General features: G+C 37.7%; 1 protein-coding gene across 6 annotated transcripts in view; it reads right to left on the bottom strand.

Moving 5' to 3' along the window:
- The window catches only part of DENND1B (DENN domain containing 1B), a 271874-nt gene that overhangs the window by 22608 nt on the left and 222152 nt on the right, over positions 1–27114 (bottom strand). For all 6 annotated transcript variants that reach the window (XM_027611195.2, XM_027611198.2, XM_027611199.2 and 3 more), the window contains 2 exons: positions 25516–25572; positions 24602–24709 (listed from right to left, as the gene is read on the bottom strand). In XM_027611195.2, the coding sequence (XP_027466996.1) occupies positions 24602–24709; positions 25516–25572 (165 nt within the window). The remainder of the gene's footprint in view (positions 1–24601; positions 24710–25515; positions 25573–27114) is intronic.

The following is a 27114-nucleotide window of genomic DNA, read 5'->3' as shown; positions in this document are numbered from 1 at the left end:
ATCATCATTTCATAGATCCGAAAGCTAAGAGGATTCGTGAGGTTAGGCAAGTTTTGCTCAAGTTCAAATAACATGCAAGTGGCAGAGCTGGTACTGTGGTCCAGATCTGTTACACCCCAAAGCCCAAGATCTTTTACACTTCCACATGGGGTCTTTGTACCTAGTGATGAATGTGATGTAAAGAAGTGAAAAGGAAGAATAAGTACAAAGATCAATGAAGGAAAGTCTTTCTGAATTTGTAAATGATGGTCCTTAGTAAGGGAATAAGAGGTAAATGATCTTGAAAGTAGTCCTTGCATATAGTAATGTCAGAGGAAGTACATGACCTTGAAAACTGTAAACGAGCACACAGCAGATATTCAGGTAGTTTTTGTTGAATTGAATTAGATAGTTTCTCTGTCATGGTGTTGTCCATTGAGTCTACACTGCACCATTAATTACACTAATGGAAGCTTATTTTAATCAATATTAAGTTGGGGATTATTCTAGAATTAGACTAAAGAAATCTCCATATTAGATTTTAGAGATAGAATATTTGAAATCAGAACTGATCTCTTTACAGAATCCTTTTACTGATGTTATGAAGTTTCCTTTAGGAAGTTTTGACTTCCTTTAGTTTGGAAAATACTGTATGAAAGTCATCCTAGAAACACAAATCATTTCTCCGTTGTTAGAGATTATATACAACCTACCCAATGGCAGCATTGTACTAGCTATTCTAAAAGGCTCTCTCTCACTGAAGTGTGTTAGTAAATGGAAAGAAGACCATGTATTCACAGTATTCATTACTCATCTGTGTTTATAAGCAATATGATTGTAAATTGTTAATACTTTTAAGCCATTTTTTAGGACAGTTCATATGACAAATAATTACGTTAACTATAAATATTTAAAATACATTTTTTTGTTTTTTAATATTTGAAAATATAAAATTTAACAAAGCTCTTGCAATAACTTTTCACTCCAGAAAAATTATTGATCAGCATAAATGTAAGAAGTTGTATAAGACTATTAAAATTATTCTCAAAGCAAAATAGATAAATAACTAGATTTTTTATAAATGGCAAACTATTTGTAATTTCACTTTTGCTGACAGCGTTTCGGTATTTTAACATTTAAAAAGGTTTCTTCATGCACAAGTCCACTGTATTTTCAATAAAACAGAATTTGGTTCTTTTCACCAAATGATGTGAAGATGATTTTTCTAGCTGGAATAAACAAAAAGTCAGCAATGATCAACAAAATAATATTATTTCCAGCCACCTTAATAAACTATGCTTGTAAAAAGCACATAACTAAAGATTAAAATATTTGATTTGTAAAATAACTATAGCTGATTTTATTTTTCAGATTATCATATCAACATATCATAAGTGATGTAGCAAGAATCTTAACAGAAATTCCAATTGCTCTATATGTATTTTGGATTCAAAAGCATTATCTTACAAATATCAAAGACATTAGTAAACGCAAAGAGGGAACAGACTTCTGTGAAATGACCAGTATTAAACTCAAACATTAGAAAAACCATAAAGAACTTCCAGAGAAGGCTGCAACACAGTAGTCCTATTTTGTAATTGGCATGAGGGCACAGGCTAACTTGTTAAGATATTTATGTATTATTCTAATATTTTATGTTCTGTATCAGGAAGTATAACAATGTGTAGTAGATACAAATCTAGTTCGAATTATAATAAGATTCTATTATACTCTTGTATTTATAGTCTACTGACATTCCTGGAAATTTTTCTCTCTTGAGGGACATTAATAGGCAGCAGCAGCAACCCCTACAAAGAAAAGACTGGCTTCCTCTTTCATCAACACTAACATTGATCTCTGACCAAACTTAAAAGCAGTTCTAGATACAAAACAGGAAGAACATCATCATTTTTTTATCCCGGGATGCCTGGCAGAACACAAGAATTTGTCCATTAAAAATTGGGTGCTTTTGGAATAGAGAGCTATTGTTAATTTCACCAAAAGCCCTTAAAATAATTAAAGTAACAGGGGGAAAGTCTAAGTTAAATAGAACAGAAAGTAAAGAGGAAAAATCTGAGCGATGTGATTATTGATGTAAAGTCTAGAATGGTAACATTATATTTACTAAAAGGAAAACCGAGTAGCTTTGTTTTTGTTTCAAGATTTTGTAATAAATGACAGAGTCGATTGTGGCAATAAATTTGAAGAGTAAAATTATAACATTAGAAAGGTACATTTCAACCTAAAATGATCTTATAATATATACTGAACATGTTCACATAAGTGAGACTACCTTCCACTATGTCTTTTTAATATACCTGGTATTGTTTACAGCAGAACTAAACATTTAAAAAATGAAGTCCCAGCCAGTTACTGAAAGGAGTTGGTTTTGAATTATTTCTTTGAAAAAACAATGTTCTTGAATAATGTTATGACAACGTAAATGTTTCAATGTGTATTTTATTGCATTATTAAAAGACTATTCTAAAAGGCAAATTTTAGAATTATAATTTTTTTTGTATCATCTTTCAATAAAAGAAAGTATTATATAATGCCCACTAGAGGGCATTCTTGTAATCCATAACTGAATGGGGGGGTGGCAGGGTACAGATTTTAACTATAATCAAATTTGACATGTTGGAAATTAATATTATTTCAACAGAAAACAACAGAGGAAAAATTAAATTGCTTTAAAATTAAAGATATGTACCCACATTTTTCAAACTGGACTTAAAAGATCAACTTTATAAATTAGTGACATTAGTATAAATTAGACAAAATACATGCTATGTCAAAGAGTGACTTTGAGATGGACACTGGGGAGGGTATGTGCTATGGTGAGTGCTGTGAATTGTGTAAGACTGTTGAATCATAGACCTGTACCCCTGAAACAAATAATATATTATATGTTAATTAAAAAAAATAGAGTGACTTTGGGACAGAGACTACTAGAATGTGTTTTCATTTAGGCAATATTTTTTTGTGGGCATATTTTAATAGAAACACATTTACTTATTTCAAAATATTTTTATCATTTGAAACTTTCTAATAGATTTTATCACTTTAATTCAGCAACTTAGCTTGATCATCATAATAGTATTCTCAATATTGAGCCAAATTATAGAAAGTGCTAAAAGAAATAAGGATTTTTTTGCTTATCATTATTTGGTTAAACTTACTGTTATTATTTTGTAAAATTTACATTAAGTATTCTTTCCATATCTGGCCCTCCTTCATACACCCATTTCTTCCCCGTCTCCCCAGGTCACTATTATCTTTCTCATTGTGATTTGCAATCATTTTTTTCTTGGTCAGAGAAAGCAAGTGGTGCCTTCCCTCTGTAAACAATGATGATGACATTTCTTTCTTGACTAATAAAACAAAGCTACTGAATGAACTGTATTTTTCCAAAGATCCCAACAAGTGTGCCATTTTCTGAAATCTATTCTGTCACCTGAGTAACAAATGCTATCTTTAATTACATTCATTTCCTTCCCAGAGTCCACTGAATTCCAATGAAGAAAAGAGTGTCATAAACACAATACCATAAACCACATCCTACTAGGTATGAATATCCCATCATTTATTATGCTTAGGAACTAGATAATTTAGAGAACCTAAGTTTTTATCTTATAAATTTCACAGCAAATTAATTTGTGACATTTTAAAATATGAAATTTATATCTGTAAAATGTAAACCTCCTGATTGCTCATATTTTTTTAAAACATGCTTATGTACTGGGATGTATTTTAAGTCCCCATTCAACCAAAATGTGGCTTTGAAATGCCTTACTTGCAAGTCTCCAGATGCCAGGAAGGTATATATAAGTACTTCTAAGTACATGCTTTAAAGATGAAATTATATTACTCCTTAACTGTAAAATGAGCTCATGGCTGTTGCGCTATATTCCATAAATCCATTAGGATGATTGATAAGCCATTAAATACACAAGGACTCAAAATGATAGCATAGTTTCTTTTACAGTGTTCACATCATCCTGTATAATGGGTAAAATGGAAAATCACACAGATTACATTTTATGGTGTAAATATCTTCCTTATTTATGCATTCAGATGGTAACTCTTCGTACCTTAAACTGTTAGTCTGTATGTGAATATATTTTAAAAGCAGAATAAACAATCACTAGTTTAATAATACTTGGTCTTATTAGTAGAAATTATGACTATTAAACATACTTCTATCTGTAAACACTGTATTTGGGTTAAAGACTTAACTATGTTCCAAGTGTGAGTATTTATCAACAGCACACTACTTTATATCATATTACAAATGAGAAAATAATCTTCCATTCATATTTTCTCATGCTGCTTTTATACAGTTAATTGGACAGGTTGAAAATAAATCTGTGTGCATTGCTATTTGTCTCAGACACGAAATAGTTAAGAGTGATATGTGTGCCAGGGTTTTAATAGGGCTTAACAACAAAAAGCTTCAATCCTCCACTTCCACTAGATTTTGTTGCCGTGGTTTTGCTTGCTTAGGGCCATCCATCTGTTAATGTTGACTTGTAATACAGCTAAGCTCCTGCTTGCAGTTCACTAGTCTAGTTGATGTGTGTGCGCATGTTGTGTGTCCTGTACACTCAGATACATACACATTACAATTGCTAGAATAAGTTAAGAATGGCTAATATTATTATAAATGGAGTAGTATCTTAGATTCATATAAGTCCTGCACATTTAAAGGAATTTCCCATTCTCAGAAAACTCCCATAAATTTTTACAAATAAATATTCTTAAAACATAATTTTCAGGAACAAACTTAGTCTAAATGTTGTTCACGAAGACTACAGTATTTGTTCTAAAATAAAACTGATGAAAGAAGGAAAGTGTGTAGTCAAGATTAAAACTGTTCTGCACCATGACCGGTGGCAGTATTCTCACTGGACCTAACTGGCCCTGTTTTCAATAAAACCAGAGGAGGATCCTTTCCCTGGAGTCCTGTTAGGCTGGGGCTACTGCTGGAACTGTCATCTTCACACAAAAGGGAAAAGGGTTGGGTTTTACAAATGTGAAGCCTAATTGGGAGATCTTCATGGCTGTACCCTTGACATTTATTTAAGCCTCATCAACAAAACGGGAAATAACCATACTAATTAGCAGACCAGCATACAGATTACTATTTTTTGGGGTGTAGATGTAGATTCACAATCAATTCCAAATATAAGCTAAGTGATGGAATACAGGCTTAAAACAGCATGCATTTTGATTTTTGTTCTTTTCTACAGTATCCAGATTATGAAACTTTATTTTTTCACTTACTAAAATACATTCTTGGAATTTAAACAACCATAATCTCATTTTTACCTTTTGAAAAATAGATGAAAATAAAGTGTTTCATTTATCCAAGTCTAGCTGGAAACTGGAAATGTAAAGTTCTTTACATAGCTGAGATCAACTTCTCAAGTGGATAAAGAATTGGGGTAAGTAAAGCCCATATTCTTTATTTTGATAACTTTACTGACAAGAAAATGACATACTTGAGGTCTTATAAACTTAGCAATCAAGAGATTTTTCAGTGAAATAAGCTATATATTTATTCTCAAATCACAAATCAGGATCTAAAGTTATCCCTATTTAGAATGAAGACAGACAAATTTAGGGTCCCCACTACTTTAGAGGACTAGAGGGTTGTTAGTGGCTCTGGACAGTTACACCAAGAGAGAAGAAAGTCAGTGCCATTGTGATAAGAGACCCGAAGTTCAAGATATGTGTATATGTATTAATGGGTAGCTGCCAATTATTAAGTGCCTATTATGTGGCAGGTGTTTTATATACATTAACCATAATGCCTATAGCATCTTAGCAAAATGACATGTATTGTCATTACCATTTTATAAATGTAGAAAGTAAGTCTTAGGGCCACTGTGTTTTGCTCAATGCCAAATGCTATTACTTTTTTCAAAGTCAAGTCTCTCTGGCTCTCAATACCATACCTTTGTCTCCAACTGCCCCTCCTCCACAAACACTCCACCCAACTCAAAGGCTCAACAGTAGTGGTTAGGTACTTAACTTCCAGAATCAGTCTGTCTGCTTTTCAATCCCTACTCTGCTATTTATTACCTGTAAAACTCTGGCCACATTTCTTCATCCCTCTGCTGTTACTAAATCTGAAAAATGGGGATAATCGTTCCCAGTGTGCTTGGATTGTTGGGAGTTTAAATTAATCATGTAATACACACAAACATACAGACATCTTTGTTGTTAATCAAGGATCTGTCTCTTCCTCATGTTTTCCAAGTTTGCTCTAGTGTACTTCAATGTTATTCAACTCTGTAAAAATTGAAGTTTGGAAAACAGTAGTAAGAACCTCAAAATTATCTGGATCACCAAATCCCAGAGGTACTACAGAATCTCGATTTTAGGTAACTGAATTTACCACATGGCAAGACTTTTAAAGAGAGTGTGGTTATTTGGATAATCAAATGTGAGATGGGGCCCAGAGAGAACGGTCCCTCACTGAGAGGCTGGCTTTAACATGAGACAGTGATATTACTCTTCTAGCTTAGTGAGCCTGACAGAAAGAAGAAAGGAGTGCATTCTAAGTTTATTTCTACTTGTAGCCTTTATTTTTTTAATAGTTTCTTAGGAAACTAAGCTGTCTTTGAGAGAGGTATTAATAAACCTGAGTATTTCAAATGAAAAACACTGTACAGAAGAGACAAAGAAGAAAAACCAGATTTCTGTCCCCGAAACAGTGATCCTTGCCTCTCTTGGGTACTTCCACTGGATGGGAGCTCTTGGGACACTGACTTCATCTGTGGATCCACAGTGTCTAGCCCCATTTCCTGGAATGGTTTCATGCCTCCTGAACAATTTTATTTTAATCTTTGTACATCATGAATCATGGTAGGTGTGTTTGTCTCTTCATTTTGGGCTGCTAAGCAAGGGAATGGGCCTTAGCTTCTTACTGTACTAACTTTCTCTCCGCCTTGAATCTTATCTAAATTAAATACATTTTAATCTTTTGTTCTATGATTCCTGGTAAAATGTCCATTTATTTTTGGAAATAAGTAGAATATAAACAAATAAATAAACATAATGTCTCTGACATATTTATTGATATCTAAATTATGTCTTTAACCACATCTAACTATTCCTAGAAATGCTTACATACGTAATTGAAAATCTTAATGGGCTAAGATCCTAATATTATTGTGCTTAGAGAGACAGCAGTAAGACTACTTATTGATTTGGAATTAATCATAAAACAGTAACTTCATGGTTCTAGCATCATCTTCTGTCTCTTGTATTATACACTGGATCATTTTTCTATCAAATCATTGAGACTCCAAAAAGTGAACTAAGGAAGTGAACCAAGGAAACTTCTGTGTTATCAGACCACAAAGAAAAGGCAGTAGACTATGCCTGGTCCCTACTGATTTCCTTGCCCAAAATGCAAACAATGTATTTGAAGCTTATTTTCTATGTAGTCTGTTTGTGTAAGTGGCTCAATTCTCATGTGAGAACTGACGCAACAATGACCCATTAGGGTCAAACTTGCCATGCTTCAGGTTTATGGTACAAAGATCCAGCCTCTAAGTACCTAAAATACAGATTTTTTTTTCTTTTTTGCAAAGATGACTTTTTGCATCTCATAAATGATTATGAGGCAATCGGAGAGAGCAAAAATCTTCTGAGATTTTGTCACTGCCCTTAAAACCCTCCTCTGAGAATTGCTTTCCCTGTTACCCCTACTACTTGCCAGTGTCCTTGGTAACATAGGATTCCCCTTGTTTCTCTGGATAGAGTTGACTGAACCAAGGATTAATGGTTGATCCAAGTGGGCCGATGATATTCTTCCACAAGAAAGGGGATTTGGGAATTGCGGTCCCTTTCTAGCAGCTGGCTGAACTGAGGGCCTGCAAGCACAGTGTCAGGCACACGGAGGAGCTGAGAAAGCTACTCTATGGAATGCACAGTGAATGGTCAGGCAGAGAGAAGAACAAGCCAGGTGAGAGAGAGAGAGACAGAGAGGAGATGGGTTGGGAAGGGGGGTGGGGGCAGGGCTGATATTCTTCCCTGACTGCTTTTGAGTTTTCCATTTTCTGGTTCCAATCCTACCAGAGGGCTACATACATTCTTATGCCTGACATAAGCAAAGACAAAACATTAGATTGTGATAAATATTGCTAGGTGACAAATGATTGGAAATATGGACTCTTAACAAATTCACCTGTTAAAATATATATACACAGGTATATACACCTATTTATATAATGGAACACATGTATACAAAGAAACACATATATGGGGATTACACATTGCCTAAAACTCAGATATTTATCACTTGAAAAGACTGCTATTCAGAAATTACCAGCACCTGCATATTAAATCTAAATATGTTGGCTTAACAAATTCCTATGAACCAAGTAGGAAAATCATAATTTTTTTGCTTTTTAAAAATTTTACTGTTATGTTAATCACCATTACACCATTAGTTTTGGATGTAGTGTTCCAAGATCCATTGTCACCCTGTGCTCCATGCAGTACGTTCCCTCTTTAATACCCATCACCAGGCTAACCATCCCCCCACTCCCCTCCCCTCTAGAACCCTCAGTTTGTTTATCAGAGTCCATAGTCTCTCATGGTTCGGCTCTCCTTCCGATTTCCCCCCCTTCATTTTTCCCTTCCTACTATCTTCTTTCTTTTAACATATAATGTATTATTTGTTTCGGAGGTACAGGTCTGTGAATCAACAGTCTTACACAATTCACAGCGCTCACCATAGCACACACCCTCCCCAATGTCTATCACCGAGCCACCCCATCCCTCCCACCCCCCACCACTCCAGCAACCCTCAGTTTGTTTCCTCAGATTAAGAATTTCTCATATCAATGAGATCATATGATATATGTCTTTCTCTGATTGACTTATTTCGCTCAGCATAATACCCTCCAGTTCCATCCACGTCGCTGCAAATGGCAAGATTTCATTCCTTTTGATGGCTGCATAATATTCCATTGTGTGTGTGTGTGTGTGTGTGTGTGTGTGTGTGTGTGTGTGTGTGTGTGTGTGTGTGTGTATACCACTTCTTCTTTATCCATTCATCTGACAGTGGACATCTTGGCTCTTTCCATATTTTGGCTATTGTGGACATTGCTGCTATAAACATCGGGGTGCACGTACCCCTTTGGATCACTGCATTAGTATCTTTGGGGTAAATACCCAGTAGTTCAATTCCTGGGTCTTATGGTAGCTCTATTTTCAATTTTTGAGGAACCTCCATACTGTTTTGCAGAGTGGCTGCACCAGCTTGCATTCCCACCAACAGTATAGGAGGGTTCCCCTTTCTCCACATCCCCACCAACACCTGTTGTTTCCTGACTTGTTAATTTTAGCCATTCTGACTGGTGTGAGGTGGTATCTCACTGAGGTTTTGATTTGGATTTCCCTGATGCCGAGTGATGTCGAGCACTTTTTCATGTGTCTGTTGACAAATGGATGTCTTCTTTGGAAATATGTCTGTTCATGTCTTCTGCCCATTTCTTGATTGGATCATTTGTTCTTTGGGTGTTGAGTTTCATAAGTTCTTTATAGCTTTTGGATACCAGCCCTTTATCTGATGTGTCATTTGCAAATATCTTCACCCATTCTGTCGGTTGTCTTTTGGCTTTGTTGACTGTTTCTTTTGCTGTGCAAAAGCTTTTTATCTTGATGAAGTCCCAATAGTTCATTTTTGCCCTTACTTCCCTTGCCTTTGGCGATGTTTCTAGGAAGAAGTTGCTGCGGCTGAGGTCGAAGAGGTTGCTGCCTGTGTTCTCCTTTAGGATTTTGATGGACTCCTGTCTCACAATTAGGTCTTTTAAACATTTGGAGTCTATTTTTGTGTGTGGTGTAAGGAAATGGTCGTTTCATTCTTCTGCATGTGGCTGTCCAATTTTCCCAACACCATTTGTTGAAGAGACTGTCTTTTTGTCATTGGACATTCTTTCCTGCTTTGTTGAAGACTAGTTGACCATAGACTTGAGGGTCCATTTCTGGGCTCTCTATTCTATTCCATTGATCTATGTGTCTGTTTTTGTGCCAGTACCATACTGTCTTGATGATGACAGCTTTGTAATAGAGCTTGAAGTCTCGAATTGTGATGCCACCAGCTTTGCTTTTCTTTTTCAACATTCCTCTGGCTATTCGGGGTCTTTTCTGATTCCATACAGATTATTTGCTCCATTTCTTTGAAAAAAGTTGATGGTATTTTGATAGGGATTGCATTGAATGTGTAGATTGCTCTAGGTAGCATTCACGTCTTCACAATATTTGTTCTTCCAAACGATGAGCATGGAACGTTTTTCCATTTCTTTGTGTCTTCCCCCATTTCTTTCATGAGTATTTTATAGTTTTCTGAGTACAGATTCTTTGCCTCTTTGGTTAGATCTGCCTCTTTGGTTAGATTTATTCCTAGGTATCTTATGGTTTTGGGTGCAACTGTAAATGGGATCGACTCCTTAATTTCTCTTTCTTCTGTCTTGCTGTTGGTGGATAGGAATGCCACTGATTTCTGTGCATTGATTTTATATCCTGCCACTTTACTGAATTCCTCCTGTGTGAGTTCTAGCAGTTTTGGGGTGGAGTCTTTTGGGTTTTCCACATACAGTATCACATCATCTGCAAAGAGTGAGAGTTTGACTTCTTCCTTGCTGATTTACATGCCTTTTATTTCTTTTTGTTGTCTGATTGCTGTGGTTAGGGCTTCTAGTACTATGTTGAATAGCAGTGGTGATAGTGGACATCTCTGCTGTGTTCCTGACCTTAGGGGGAAAGCTCTCAGTTCTTCCCCATTGAGAATGATATTCGCTGTGGGTTTTTCATAGATGGCTTTTATGATGTTGAGGTATGTATCCTCTATCCCTATACTCTGAAGAGTTTTGATCAAGAAAGGATGCTGTACTTCGTCAAATGCTTTTTCTGCATCTATTGAGAGGATCATATGATTCTTGTTCTTTCTTTTATTAAAGTATTGTATCACATTGATTGATTTGCAGATGTTGAGCCAACCCTGCAACTGAGGAATAAATCCCACTTGGTCGTGGTGAATAATCCTTTTAATGTACTGTCGGATCCTACTGGCTTGGCTAGTATTTTGGTGAGAATTTTTGCATCCATGTTCATCAGGGATATTGGTCTGTAATTCTCCTTTTTGATGGGGTCTTTGGTTTTGGGATCAAGGTAATTGTGGCCTCATAAAACGAGTTTGGAAGTTTTCCTTCCATTTCTATTTTTTGGAACAGTTTCAGAAGAATAGGTATTAATTCTTCTTTAAATGGTTGGTAGAATTCCTCTGGGAAGCCATGTGGCCTTGGGCTCTTGTTTGTTGGGAGATTTTTGATGACTGCTTCAATTTCCTTAGTGGTTATAGGTCTGTTCTGGTTTTCTATTTCTTCCTGGTTCAGTTTTGGTAGTTGATACATCTATAGGAATGCATCCATTTCTTCCAGATAACCTCATTTGCTGGCATATAGTTGCTCATAATATGTTCTTATAATTGTTTGTATTTTTTTGGTGTTGGTTGTGATCTCTCCTCTTTCATTCATGATTTTGTTGATTTGGGTCATTTCTCTTTTCTTTCTGATAAGTCTGGCCAGGGTTTTATCAATCTTGTTATTTCTTTCAAAGAACCAGCTCCTTCCTTCGTTGATCTGTTCTACTGTTCTTTTGGTTTCTATTTCATTGATTTCTGCTCTGATCCTTATTATTTCTCTTCTCCTGCTGGGTTTAGGCTTTATTTTCTATTCTCTCTCCAGCTCCTTTAGGTGTAGGGTTAGGTTGTGTATTTGAGACCTTTCTTGTTTCCTGAGAAAGGCTTGTATTGCTATAGACTTTCCTCTTAGGACTGCCTTTGCTGCATCCCAAAGATTTTGAACAGTTGTGTTTCATTTTCATTGGTTTCCATGAATTTTTTAAAGTCTTCTTTAATTTCCTGGTTCACCCATTCATTCTTTAGTAGGATGTTCTTTAGCCTCCATGTATTTGAGTTCTTTCTGACTTTCCTCTTGTTTTTTTTTTTTTTTTTTTTTTTTAAATTTTTTATTGTTATGTTAATCACCATATATTACATCATTAGTTTTTGGTGCAGTGTTCCATGATTCATTGTTTGTTCATAACACCCAGTGCTCCATGCAGAACGTGCCCTCCTCAATACCCATCACCAGGCTAACCCATCCCCCTACCCCCCTCCCCTCTAGAACCCTCAGTTTGTTTTTCAGAGTCCATCATCTCTCATGGTTCGTCTCCCCCTCTGGCATACTCCCCTTTTCTTCCTCTCCTGTTATCTTCTTCTTTTTCTTTTTTCTTAAAATATGTTGCATTATTTGTTTCAGAAGTACAGATCTGTGATTCAACAGTCTTGCACAATTCACAGCGCTCACCGTAGCACATACCCTCCCCAATATCTATCATCCAGCTACCCCATCCCTCCCACCCCCAACCACTCCAGTAACACTCAGTTTCTTTCCTGAGATTAAGAATTCCTCATATCAGTGAGGTCATGTGATACATGTCTTTCTCTGATTGACTTATTTCACTCAGCATAACACCCTCCAGTTCCATCCACGTCGTTGCAAATGGCAAGATCTCATTCCTTTTGATGGCTGCATAATATTCCATTGTGTATATATACCACATCTTCTTTATCCATTCATCTGTCGATGGGCATCTTGGCTCTTTCCACAGTTTGGCTACGGTGGACATTGCTGCTATAAACATTGGGGTACATGTACCCCTTCGGGTCCCTACATTTGTATCTTTGTGGTAAATACCCAGTAGTGCAATTGCTGGATCGAACGGTAGCTCTAATTTCAACTGTTTGAGGAACCTCCATACTGTTTTCCAGAGGGGTTGCACCAGCTTGCATTCCCACCAACAGTGTAGGAGGGTTCCCCTTTCTCCACATCCCCGCCAACATCTGTCGTTCCCTGACTTGTTAATTTTAGCCATTCTGACGGGTGTGAGGTGGTATCTCATTGAGGTTTTGATTTGGATTTCCCTGATGCCAAGCGATGTTGAGCACTTTTTCATGTGCCTGTTGGCCATTTGGATGTCTTCTTTGGAGAAATGTCTGTTCATGTCTTCTGCCCATTTCTTGATTGGATTATTTGTTCTTTGAGTGTTGAGTTTGATAAGTTCTTTATAGATTTTGGATACTAGCCCTTTATCTGATACGTCATTTGCAAATATTTTCTCCCATTCTGTCGGTTGTCTTTTGGTTTTGTGGACTGTTTCTTTTGCTGTGCAGAAGCTTTTTATCTTGATGAAATCCCAATAGTTCATTTTTGCCCTGGCTTCCCGTGCCTTTGGCGATGTTTCTAGGAAGAAGTTGCTGCGGCTAAGGTCGAAAAGGTTGCTACCTGTGTTCTCCTTTAGGATTTGGATGGACTCCTGTCTCACGTTTAAGTCTTTCAACCATTTGGAGTCTATTTTTGTGTGTGGTGTAAGGAAATGGTCCAGTTTCATTCTTCTGCATGTGGCTGTCCAATTTTCCCAACACCATTTGTTGAAGAGACTGTCTTTTTGCCATTGGACATTCTTTCCTGCTTTGTCAAAAATAAGTTGACCATAGAGTTGAGGGTCCATTTCTGGGCTCTCAATTCTGTTCCATTGATCTATGTGTCTGTTTTTGTGCCAGTACCATACTGTCTTGATGATGACAGCTTTGTAATAGAGCTGGAAGTCCGGAATTGTGATGCCACCAGCTTTGCTTTTCTTTTTCAGTATTCCTCTGGCTATTCTGGGTCTCTTCTGGTTCCATACAAATTTTAGGATTATTTGTTCCATTTCTTTGAAAAAAGTGGATGGTATTTTGATGGGGATTGCATTGAATGTGTAGATTGCTCTAGGTAGCATTGACATCTTCACAATGTTGATTCTCCCAATCCATGAGCATGGAACGTTTTTCCATTTCTTTGTGTCTTCTTCAATTTCTTTCCTGAGTATTTTATAGTTTTCTGAGTACAGATCCTTTGCCTCTTTGGTTAGATTTATTCCTAGGTATCTAATGGTTTTGGGTGCAATTGTAAATGGGATAGACTCCTTGATTTGTCTCTCTTCTGTCTTGTTGTTGGTGTATAGGAATGCCACTGATTTCTGTGCATTGATTTTATATCCTGCTACTTTACTGAATTCCTGTATGAGTTCTAGCAGTTTTGGGGTGGAGTCTTTTGGGTTTTCCACATACAGTATCATATCATCTGCAAAGAGTGAGAGTTTGACTTCCTCTTTGCCGATTTGGATGCCTTTGATTTCTTTTTGTTGTCTGATTGCTGTGGCTAGGACTTCTAATACTATGTTGAATAGCAGTGGTGAGAGTGGACATCCCTGCCGCGTTCCTGACCTTAGGGGAAAAGCTCTCAGCCTTTCCCCATTGAGAATGATATTCGCTGTAGGTTTTTCGTAGATGGCTTTTATGATATTGAGGTATGTACCCTCTATCCCTATACTCTGAAGAGTTTTGATCAAGAAAGGATGTTGTACTTTGTCAAATGCTTTTTCTGCATCTATTGAGAGGATCATATGATTCTTGTTCTTTCTTTTGTTAATGTATTGTATCACGTTGATTGATTTGCGGATGTTGAACCAGCCTTGCAGCCCAGGAATAAATCCCACTTGGTCGTGGTGAATAATCCTTTTAATGTACTGTTGGATCCTATTGGCTAGTATTTTGGTGAGAATTTTTGCATCCATGTTCATCAAGGATATTGGTCTGTAATTCTCTTTTTTGATGGGGTCTTTGTCTGGTTTTGGGATCAAGGTAATGCTGGCCTCATAAAATGAGTTTGGAAGTTTCCCTTCCATTTCTATTTTTTGGAACAGTTTCAGGAGAATAGGTATTAATTCTTCTTGAAATGTCTGATAGAATTCCCCTGGGAAGCCATCTGGCCCTGGGCTTTTGTTTCTTGGGAGATTTTTGATGACTGTTTCAATTTCCGTAGTGGTTATAGGTCTGTTCAGGTTTTCTATTTCTTCCTGGTTCAATTTTGGTAGTTGATACATCTCTAGGAATGCACCCATTTCTTCCAGGTTATCTAATTTGCTGGCATAGAGTTGCTCATAATATGTTCTTATAATTGTTTGTATTTCTTTGGTGTTGCTTGTGATCTCTCCTCTTTCATTCATGATTTTGTTGATTTGGGTCATTTCTCTTTTCTTTTTGATCAGTCTGGCCAGGGGTTTATCAATCTTGTTAATTCTTTCAAAGAACCAGCTCCTAGTTTCGTTGATCTGTTCTACTGTTCTTTTGGTTTCTAGTTCATTGATTTCTGCTCTGATCTTTATGATTTCTCTTCTCCTGCTGGGTTTAGGCTTTCTTTGCTGTTCTTTCTCCAGCTCCTTTAGATGTAGGGTTAGGTTGTGTATTTGAGACCTTTCTTGTTTCTTGAGAAAGGCTTGTATTGCTATATACTTTCCTCTCAGGACTGCCTTTGCTGTATCCCAAAGATTTTGAACAGTTGTGTTTTCATTTTCATTGGTTTCCATGAATTTTTTTAATTCTTCTTTAATTTCTTGGTTGACCCATTCATTCTTTAGTAGGATGCTCTTTAGCCTCCATGTATTTGAGTTCTTTCCGACTTTCCTCTTGTGGTTGAGTTCTAGTTTCAAAGCATTGTGGTCTGAAAATATGCAGGGAATGATCCCAATCTTTTGGTACCGATTGAGACCTGATTTGTGACCTAGGATGTGATCAATTCTGGAGAATGTTCCATGGGCACTAGAGAAGAATGTGTATTCCGTTGCTTTGGGATGGAATGTTCTGAATATGTCTGTGAAGTCCATTTGGTCCAGTGTGTCATTTAATATCTTTATTTCCTTGTTGATCTTTTGCTTAGATGATCTGTCCATTTCAGTCAGGGGGGTGTTAAAATCCCCCACTATTATTGTATTGTTGTCAATGTGTTTCTTTGCTTTTGTTATTAATTGGCTTATATAATTGGCTGCTCCCATGTTCGGGGCATAGATATTTACAATTGTTAGATCTTCTTGTTGGATAGACCCTTTAAGTAGGATATAGTGTCCTTCCTCATCTCTTATTACAGTCTTTGTTTTAAAATCTAGTTTGTCTGATATAAGGATTGCCACCCCAGCTTTCTTTTGGTGTCCATTAGCATGGTAAATGGTTTTCCACCCCCTCACTTTCAATCTGGGGGTGTCTTTGGGTGTAAAATGAGTCTCTTGCAGACAGCATATTGATGGGTCTTGTTTTTTAATCCAATCTGATAGCCTGTGTCTTTTGATTGGGGCATTTAGCCCATTTACATTCAGGGTAACTATTGAAAGGTATGAATTTACTGCCATTGTATTACCTGTAAGGTGACTGTTAACTGTCTGTTGTCTGTGTTCGTTTCTGCTCTTTGCTGCTTTTAGGTTCTCTCTTTGCTTAGAGGACCCCTCTCAATATTTCTTGGAGGGCTGGTTTCGTGTTTGCAAATTCTTTTAGTTTTTGTTTGTTCTGGAAGCTTTTGATCTCTCCTTCTATTTTCAATGATAGCCTAGCTGGATATAGTATTCTTGGCTGCATATTTTTCTCGTTTAGTGCTCTGAAGATATCTTGCCAGTCCTTTCTGGCCTGCCAGGTCTCTGTGGATAGGTCTGTTGCCAATCTAATGTTTCTACCATTGTAGGTTACATATCTCTTCTCCCGAGCTGCTTTCAGGATTTTCTCTTTGTCTCTGAGACTCGTAAGTTTTACTATTAGATGTCGGGGTGTTGACCTATTTTTATTGATTTTGAGAGGGGTTCTCTGTGCCTCCTGGATTTTAATGCCTGTTTCCTTCCTCACATTAGGGAAGTTCTCTGCTATAATTTGCTCCAATATACCTTCTGCCCCTCTCTCTCTCTCTTCTTCTTCTGGGATCCCAATTATTCTAATGTTGTTTCGTCTTATCGTATCACTTATCTCTCGAATTCTGCCCTCGTGATCCTGTAGTTGTTTCTCTCTCTTTTTCTCAGCCTCTTTATTTTCTATCATTTGGTCTTCTATATCGCTGATTCTCTCTTCTGCCTCATTTATCCTAGCATTTAGTGCCCCCATTTTTGATTGCACCTCATCAATAGCCTTTTTGATTTCGATTTGGTTAGATTTTAGTTCTTTTATTTCTCCAGAAAGGGTTTCTCTAATAACTTCCACGCTTTTTTCAAGCCCAGCTAGTATCTTTAAAGTCATGATTCTGAACTCTAGGTCCGACATCGTACTAATGTCCGTATTGAGTAGGTCCCTGGCTGACGGTACTACCTCTTGTTCTTTTTGCTGAGGTGATTTCTTTCGTCTTGTCATTTTGTCCAGAGGAGAATAGATGAATGAGAGAACAAAAGGCTAACAGGTTTACTACGTCCCCAGCAAATATACTGTATACAAATCAGAAAAGACCTGAAACCAGGGGAAAAGAAAGGGAAAGAAAGAAAAAAGAAAGAGAAAAAGAAAAGAAAAAGAAAAAAAAGATAAAAACAAAAACAAAACAATTCAAAAAAGGCAGAATATGATCAAATATGATCAGGCTAGTGCATAGATCAGTGCCACACACTAGATTTTGGGCGTATTTTGGTCTGCGAGAAAAAAGTGCCTCCTAAAATTTTAAAGGAAGAAAGACATATATGTACAAAATAAGGGTTGATACAATGAAGGGATGGAAGATGACTGTAAAGATGAAAATTATAAAAGATTTTATAAAAGGACTTGGTAAGATAAGTTGTTTGAAAAAAGAAAGAAGATTTAAGGAAAAAAAAAAAAAAAGGAAAAAGGGAGAGAATGTGATCAGGCAGGAGACTAGAACAAAGCCATACACTAGTGATTTAGGGTATATTTTGATCTGTTAGAAGAAACTGTACCTCAAAATTTTAAAGAGAGAACAACTTATATATATATGCCAAAAACAAGGATAACTACTATGAAGGGATAAAATATGACTCTAAAAATGAAAAAAAAAAAATGTTTTTTTTTTTAAAAAAAAGGGATTTATAAGATGTTGGTTGAAAAAGGGAAAAAGAAAAATAAAAAAAGTCAACAAAAATTAACTTTGATGAAATAATGAATCATGGTAAAAAAAAAAAAAAAAAAAAAAAAAAAAAAAAAAAAAGAAGCCATGAATCTATGTGCAGTATTCCCCTAGCGCTGGAGTTCTCCTATTCTCCTTGATCGATCAACTTGGTCTTGGCTTGCTGGCTGTTTGTGTTGATCTTCTGGGGGAGGGGCCTGTTGCTGTGGTTTCCAAATGTCTTTGCCGGAGGCGGAATTGCCCCGCCCTTGTCGGTCCGGGCTAAGGAAGCTGCTCCAGTTTGCTCTCAGGAGCTTTTGTTCCCTGCAAGCTCTCGGCACAGCTCTGGAGGACCAGGGCGAAAATGGCGGCCTCCCAGTCTCCGCCCGGAGGAGCCGAGAACTCAGGGCCCCACTCCTCAGTGCGCCCCCAGAGAAAAGCAGTCACTCCCGTGTCCCCGGTCTCCGGCCGCTCTCCATGCTCACCCGGCCCGCGATCGAGCGTTGCTATCTCTGGCACCCGACCCCGCTCGGAGTCTCCAAACCCAGCAGATCCCTGCAGTGCGCCCCCGCACCGCTCCTCCCCGGGAAGGAAGGGGAGTCTCCCCGGATCTGCTGCTTGTTGGGTCCTTGCTGGGGGAGCCGTGCCCCGACTGGGCCGCAGATCACAGTTTATGGCAACCCCGAGCTGAGAGCCCGCGACTCTGCTCCGTATCTGCAGCCGGCTTCCCCGCCCCGACACCTGGGAGCTCTGCCGCACTCAGGCACCCCCGGTCTCTCTGTGACCCCAAGGGTCCTGAGACCACACTGTCCCGGGAGGATTCCACCCCCCGCTTAGCCACTGCAGCGACGTCCCTCCGTCGAGCCAACTTTTAAAAGGTCCGATTTTGTGCTCCGCGGCTCTAGCACTTGCCAGAAGCGGCCGGCGGAGGCCCCTCCCCCGCCGTTTATCCTCCCGAATATCGCCTCGGATTCACTTCTCCGCACGTCCTACCTTCCAGTAAGTGGTCGCTTCTCTGTTCAGAGAGTTGTTGCTACTCTCCTGTTCGATCTCCTGTTGAGTTCGTAGGTGTTCAGAATGGTTTGATCCCTATTCAGCTGAATTCCTGAGACCAGACAAAATCTAGGTCTCCTACTCCTCCGCCATCTTGCTCCGCCCCGAACTTAACTTTCTTAATCCTGACTTTCCTCTTGTGATGGAGTTCTAGTTTCAAAGCATTGTGGTCTGAAAATATGCAGGGAATAATCCCAAACTTTTGGTACTGGTTGAGACCTGATTTGTGACCTAGATGTGATCTATTCTGGAGAATGTTCCATGGGCACTAGAGAAGAATGTGTATTCTGTTGCTTTGGGATGGAATGTTCTGAATATGTCTGTGAAGTCCATTTGGTCCAGTGTGTTTCATTTAAAGTCTTTATTTCCGGGTGCCTGGGTGGCTCAGTTGGTTAAGCGACTGCCTTCGGCTCAGGTCATGATCCTGGGGTCCCGGGATCGAGTCCTGCATCGGGCTCCCTGCTCGGCAGGGAGTCTGCTTCTCCCTCTGACCCTCCCCACTCTCATGTGCGCTCTCTCTCTCTCTCTCTAATAAATAAATAAAATCTTAAAAAAAAATAAAGTCTTTATTTCCTTGTTGATCTTTTGCTTAGATGATCTGTCCATTTCACTGAGGGGGGTGTTAAAGTCCCCCACTATTGAATTGTTGTCGATGTGTTTCTTTGCTTTTGTTATTAATTGGCTGCTCCCATGTTAGGGGCATAGATATTTACAATTGTTAGATCTTCTTGTTGGATAGACCCTTTAAGTAGGATATAGTGTCCTTCCTCATCTCTTATTACAGTCTTTGGTTTAAAATCTAATTTGTCTGATATGAGAATTGTCACCCTGGCTTTCTTTTGGTGTCCATTAGCATGGTAAATGGTTTTCCACCCCCTCACTCTCAATCTGGGGGTGTCTTTGGGTCTAAAATGAGTCTTTTGCAGACAGCATATCGATGGGTCTTGTTTTTTATCCAATCTGATACCCTGTGTCTTTTGATTGGGGCATTTAGCTCATTTACATTCAGGGTAACTATTGAAAGATATGAATTTAGTGCCATTGTACTGCCTGTAAGGTGACTGTTACTGTATATTGTCTGTGTTTCTTTCTGGTCTATGTCACTTTTAGGCTCTCTCTTTGCTTAGAGGACACCTTTCAATATTTCTTGTAGGACTGGTTTTGTATTTGCAAATTCCTTTAGTTTTTGTTTGTCCTGGAAGCTTTTTATCTCTCCTATTTTCAATGACAGCCTAGCTGGATATAGTATTCTTGGCTGCATATTTTTCTCATTTAGTGCTCTGAATATATCATGCCAGTCCTTTCTGGCCTGCCAGGTCTCTGTGGATAGGTCTGTTGCCAATCTAATGTTTCTACCATTGTAGGTTACAGACCTCTTGTCCCGAACTGCTTTCAGGGTTTTCTCTTTGTCTCTGAGACTCGTAAGTTTTACTATTAGATGTCGGGGTGTTGACCTATTTTTATTGATTTTGAGGGGGATTCTCTGTGCCTCCTGGATATTGATGCCTGTTTCCTTCCCCAAATTAGGGAAGTTCTCTGCTATAATTTGCTCCCATATACCTTCTGCCCCCATCCCTCTTTCTTTTTCTTCTGGGATCCCAATTATTCTAGTATTGTTTCATCTTATGGTATCACTTATCTCTCAAATTCTGCCCTCGTGATCCAGTAGTTATCTCTCTTTTTCTCAGCTTCTTTATTTTCCATCATTTGGTCTTCTATATCACTAATTCTCTCTTCTGCCTCATTTATCCTAGCAGTTAGAGCCTCCATTTTTTATTGCACCTCATTAATAGCCTTTTTGATTTCGACTTGATTAGATTTTAGTTCTTTTATTTCTCCAGAAAGGGTTTCTCTAATATCTTCCATGCTTTTTTTCAAGCCCAGCTAGTATCTTTATAATCGTCATTCTGAACTCTAGTTCCGACATCTTACTAAGGTCCGTATTGATTAGGTCCCTGGCAGTTGGTACTGTCTCTTGTTCTTTTTTTTGAGGTGATTTTTTTCCATCTTGTCATTTTGTCCAGAGAACAGATGAATGAGAGAACAAAATGCTAACAGGGTAACAACGACCCCCCAAAAATATACACTAAACAAATCAGAAGAGACCTGAAACAGAGGGAAAAGAAAGGGAAAGAAAGAAAAAAAAAGAATATGATCCAATATGATCAGGCTGGTGCATAAATCAGTGCCACACACTAGATTTGGGGCATATTTTGGGCTGTTAGAGGAAACTGCCTCCCAAAATTTTAAAGAAAGAAAAGCTTATATATGTACCAAAATAAGGGTACATATGATGAAAGGATGGATATGACTATAAAGATGAAAATCATAAAAGATTTTATAAAAGGAATTGATAAGAAGTTGGTTGAAAAAAGAAAGAAGAGAAATTAAAAAAAAAAAAAAAAAGGGAGAGAATGTGATCAGGCCGGAGACTAAAACAAAGCCATACACTAGAGATTTAGGGTATATTTTGGTCTGTTAGAAGAAACTATATCCCAAAATTTTAAAGAGAGAACAACTTATATATATATATACACCAAAAACAAGGTTAACTACTATGAAGGGATAGAATATGACTCTAAAAGTGAAAAATAAAAAAGATTTTTAAAAAAGGGATTAATAAGATGTTGGTTGAAAAAGGGAAAAAGAAAAATTCAAAAAAAAAAGAAAAAAAAAAAATTCAAAACATTAACTTTGAAAGACTAAAGAATCAGGGGGAAAAAAAGCCATGAATTCTATGTGCAGTACTGCCCTAGCGCTGGAGTTCTGCTGTTCTCATTGATCAGTAAACTTGGTCTTGGCTGGCTGTTCTTGATGATCTTCTGGGGGAGGGGCCTGTTGCCGTGGTTCCCAAATGTCTTTGCTGGAGGCAGAATTGCCCCGCCCCTGCCCCGGGCTAAGTAATCTGCTCGAGTTTGCTCTTGAGAGCTTTTGTTCCCTGCAAGTTTTCCCTACAGCTTTGGAGGACAAGAGTGAAAATGGCGGCCTCCCAATCACCACCCTGGAGGAGCCGAGAACTTGGGGCCCCGCTCCTCAGTGCACCCCCAGAGAAAAGCAGTCAGTCACTCCCGTCTCCCTGGTCTGCAGCCTCACTCCGTGCTCACCCGGCCTGTGACTGAGCGTTTCTATCTCTGGCACCCGACCTGTGTGGAGTTTCCAAACCCAGCAGATCGCTGCGGTGCGCTCCCGCGCTGCTCCTCCGGGGGCAGGAAGGGAAGTCTCCCCAGATCTGAGGCTTGTTAGGTCCCTGCTGGAGGAGCAGTGGCCCAACTGTGCCATGGATCATGGTTTATGGCAACCCTGAGCTGAGAGCCCACTCCTTGGCTCCGTCTCTGCAGCCAGCTTCCCCGCTCCGATACCTGGGAGCTCTGCCACACTCAGGCACCTCCAGTCTTTCTGTGACCCCGAGGGTCCTGAGACCACACTGTCCTGCGAGGGTTCCACCCCCTGCTTAGCCACTGGAGCGACGTCCCTCAGCGGAGCCAACTGCTAAAAGTTATGATTTTGTGCTCCGCTGATGTCTCACTTGCCAGAAGCAGCCGACGGAGGCCCCCTCCCCTGCCGTCTATCCTCCCGAATATCGCCTCAGATGCACTTCTCCACACGTCCTACCTTCCAGAAAGTGGTCACTTTTCTGTTCAGAGAGTTGCTGCTATTCTTTTCTTCGATCTCCTGTTGAGTTCGTAGGTGTTCAGAATGGTTTAATGCCTATCTAGCTGAATTCCTGGGACCAGACGAAATTTAGGTCACCTACTCCTCCATCATCTTGCTCCTCCCCCCATATTATAATTCTTAAAAGAATAAGCCCTACTTCTCTTAATTCTTGTTAGAGTCATCATTTGTCATGTACACCTGAAAACCACAAAATGGTAACTGATGAATACAGATAGTTGAATTAATGATATTATAATAAATGATGGCCATGAAAATTCAGGATAAGTATACAATGAATGTAACCTATTGTAAAGTTTTCTGTAACTTAATACAATTTTCTCTATCAGAAATTGTCTAACAGAAAACAAAAACAGAAGTCTGTAATATATTTTATAACTAAATTATCATATAAATACACTGCCGTGTTAAAGAAAGGAAGATTTAAAAATTTAAATGAGGAGCTGAAAATAGTTTTCCTAACTTAAAAGTGACATTTGGGACAGGTGTTTCTCTAATTGAAGTGTTTTCTTTCTATCTTAAAACATCTGATAAATAACAAAGATCTCATTCTTTTTCACATAAAAATCTATGCACCATGGTAAATATAACCTAACTGCTCCAATATTAAGGCAATAAATATTTTGCAAAAGTTTTTAAGATGCTTAAGCTTGAGAACCAATAGGAATTGAACATGCTAGTGATGGAAGAGAAATAGAGAAATTGATTGCAAATCCATTATTAGTTTACAAGTTAATACATGTTTTCCAGTTAACAGTAGTAGCCAAGGAAAGTTTCTACACTTGTAGAATTGATTGAGGGGCTTATTTTAGGTCAGACAATCAGCATTACTACCAATATGCTGTAATTAAGCAATACTAATGTATGGAAAATATAAACTCATAAAAGGATACATCATAGAGAAGGCCCTTAGTATGGTATAAAAATGGTTCCATGAAGGCAGAGATGGGTTTTGCTTCTCCTGGAACACTTAAGAGTCATGACTGGTGCACAGTAGGTGCCAAATGATTAAGTGAATGAATTTTCTTTATAAAGGTGAGGGTTTTAGTACAGTTTCACTGCCTCTCCCCATCCCTAATGACACAGAGAAGCAGCACTTCAAGGCCATCTCTGCTCCTGCAGTGTGTGCAGATCCAGGAAAGCTAAATGAGCATTAGGGATGTGTTCTCATCCCACTCTCCCACTAACTCCTTGTAAGTCTTAGGGTAAGTGAGGTGACCATTCTGGCTATCAACTCCCTCATCTATAAACTTCAGTGACTGCAATAAGTGAACTATAATCTAGTTGAGAATTCTTTTTAAAAGCTAGTTTTCTAAGGCCACTTAAAATATGATTTGGTGTATACAAATTTGGATCATTTAAACCTTCAGAAACACACTTATGAGGCAAAACCAGAGACACACATAGCTATAATTCTGAACACTTTCCCCCAGTAGGACAGTATTTTACATAACATTGACATATAAGCAGAAGCTCTATATATTTATAGCAAATAAAATATATAACTTTAGAAAAAATAGGCATATTACTTTATATTCTAATTTGTATAAATGATTTTAACAGTCAAATTCCCATGTATGAACTTTCTTTTATTTTTGTAGTAGAAATCTGTGATTTCCCCCTCATCGTCAAGCTATTCACATCCTATAGCAATCACATGCTTAACTGTCTCTCTCCCCCTACTGGACTGTGAGCTCTATGAAGACATAATAAAGTATGTAAAGACTGATATCTGGAACAACTGATTCTTAATCCTCTTGCAGCCTGCCCAGACACTACCTACTCAATCTCCTTGACTGGAAATGTAAGCTTTCTTGCATTTTATCATATGATTAAAAAAAAAAAAAAAAAAAAAAAAGAATTAACTGGAATTACATAATTTTAGAATTTGAAGATGTAAGGGTAAATAAACTTACCTGAGCAAGCTTACGCTTTTCTATATTTCCTCCCTTTTCATTGTGTAATGTGTAAACTGGTGTATACTGTACAGAACCAGAACAGGTCCCATAATCTTCTTCATTTTCCTACACATTAGGAAATACACAAGTAATTATTTTAAAATACTCCTTGTATTACTTTTGGACAAACTATCTGATACAGATGCAAATAGCAAAATAACACGTCAGATAGAAGTTTAAAAAATCTGTTTAGGAAGAAAATGCATTTTTCTATATTTTGAATTAATAATTTCCAAAACAATCTCTATTTTGAATAATTTGAATAAAATTTATGTAAGGATTACTCTCCATCATAAAAGTGGAAGTTTTAAGTAAAATTTTTCTTGAAGATAGAAATTCAAAACAACTGACAAAAATCTGCAAAGATATAATATGTAATCAAATCAAAAATACATATACGTACACATAAATATTCATATATTCAAATACATATCTTCAAACAAAATCTTTTATTAATTAAGAACATGCTTCAAATTAAAGTAGCGACTACTGGAAAGATCCTATAAAGATGGTATTCCTGGCTTAATTCTGCACCAAAGATCATCTTTTTAAAGAAATTCTCGGCTTGAAGCAAGAATTTCAATTGTGATATCAAGGCAATCAACGTTATGAAAACATACATCCTGTTAAAGCATCTTTGAAGATCTCCGTTGTTCTGTGTTAAAATATGCAAACAATAAAGAGATTATTCAGTGGATGCATACAGAATGGCAGATAGTTGCCAGAGGGGTTGTTATGAAAAATACATTGTTGAACAAAGGGCTAAGCATATTTCAAACGTCATTAAAAACATAAATCTATGTGATTTGTAAAGTATAAGCTTCAAACTAATGTAAGAATCAAGGAAGAATGAAAAGAAGAATATGACATACCTTGTGTTTTAGCTTACTCTTCACTTCCTTTAATCCCTGCTTTGCATGATTTTTTGCCTAGAAAAAGGTAACACAAGTGTCTGGCTCAGCATGGTTCTATTACCATTTAAAGAGTAAGCAGATGAGCTCTCACTTCATGAAACTTGCTAACTTCATATTATTTAGAAAAAGAACAAATTATAATCTAAAACTTAATTTTCAGGAAGACCACACACTTACTATTATATCTAAATTAGTGAAAACATGATTAGTCTTTATTTGCATCCTAATATCATACAAAGGCTAACATTTAGCCTGTTTTGCCTCCTCAACTATAGAAAACACAGGAGTCAACCAGATTACTACTGTCCAGTCTTAATTTGAAATCGTGATTAGCAGGGGGTGAAAAGAAGAATGCACATCATCACAGCAGCAGGCTATTTGGGCAAATGTTTGGACTTTAAGAAACTCAGGCAACTTTACAAAGCTTTATTAAAATGCTCTTACAGGCAGATACAAGTTTTTATTAGCAGAGATATCTTAATGTTATGGCTATTTCATGTCCAGTTTTTCTGGTACAAATTAAAGGTCACTTAACAGAAGATGCTGTCCTCATGTTCCATAGGGACTCTGCAGCATTTGAGCTTCTCAGGTCCTAATGTGATTCCTGTGGAATATAACTTAAGTAACTGGGGACCTTCCTTAAACCTTGGCCTTTATTCCACTGGAAATTCCCAGAGTGGCCAGAGTGGAAAAGAAAGGAAACTCACATTTATGTTGTGTTTCCTCAGTATATGACCATGTGCTGGGTACCTAGCATATATTAGCTCATTTAATCATCACAAGTCTCTAAAGTTAGTATTATTATTATTATTACATTTTACAAATAAGGAAAGTGACTCAGAGGGGATCAGTCTGCATAGGCTAGATTCAAATCCGGGTCCATTTCATTTTTAAGTCCAACTTCTCACCATCAAAAAGGAGAAGGTTCTTGAAGAACTAAGACTTTAAAAATATATCCACTGAATATAAGCCTTACAAGAGAAAAGGCATCATGAGTCTCATTCTACAGACATGGAAGCTAAGGTCATAGAGACTTAAGGCTTTCCAACTCCAGTGTTCTTGCTCCTTCTACCAAACCATCCTGCTTTCCCAACTACTTCTAGGAAGAGTGAATATGTCTTCCTAAGTTCATTTAGGGGATGGCTCTTACTTCTTTGCTGTTAATATCTGTAGTACCTAATACAGTATTTGGCATATAGTAACTGCTCAAATTATGTCTTGAACTCAAATAAACAACTATTTCTTTATTGCAAGTGAGGCAAAATCAAAACATATTATACACAGTAAAAGATAACCTAAAAAGCCAAATAACACTAAATTGTATTCCCGTGGCTCTTTAGAATTAAAGCAGTTTCACATTCATTGTTTTATTGGTAAAGCCACTTAATCTATTTGAAGGGTCCCATATTAATCCCTACATTCTCATTAGGTAAAAATGAGTAATTACCAAGAAAATATTCCGGCTTCCATCTCCTAGAACTTGTATCCATCTTTGCTCTTGTTTTGTTTATATTCTAATTTATCTAAATATCTTCTATTCTTTCAAAATTCACTTGA

Source organism: Zalophus californianus, chromosome 10, assembly GCF_009762305.2.
Source record: "Zalophus californianus isolate mZalCal1 chromosome 10, mZalCal1.pri.v2, whole genome shotgun sequence".
In the NCBI taxonomy this organism is placed as follows: Eukaryota; Metazoa; Chordata; class Mammalia; order Carnivora; family Otariidae; genus Zalophus; species Zalophus californianus.
This window is presented reverse-complemented; position numbering and strand designations above follow the sequence as displayed.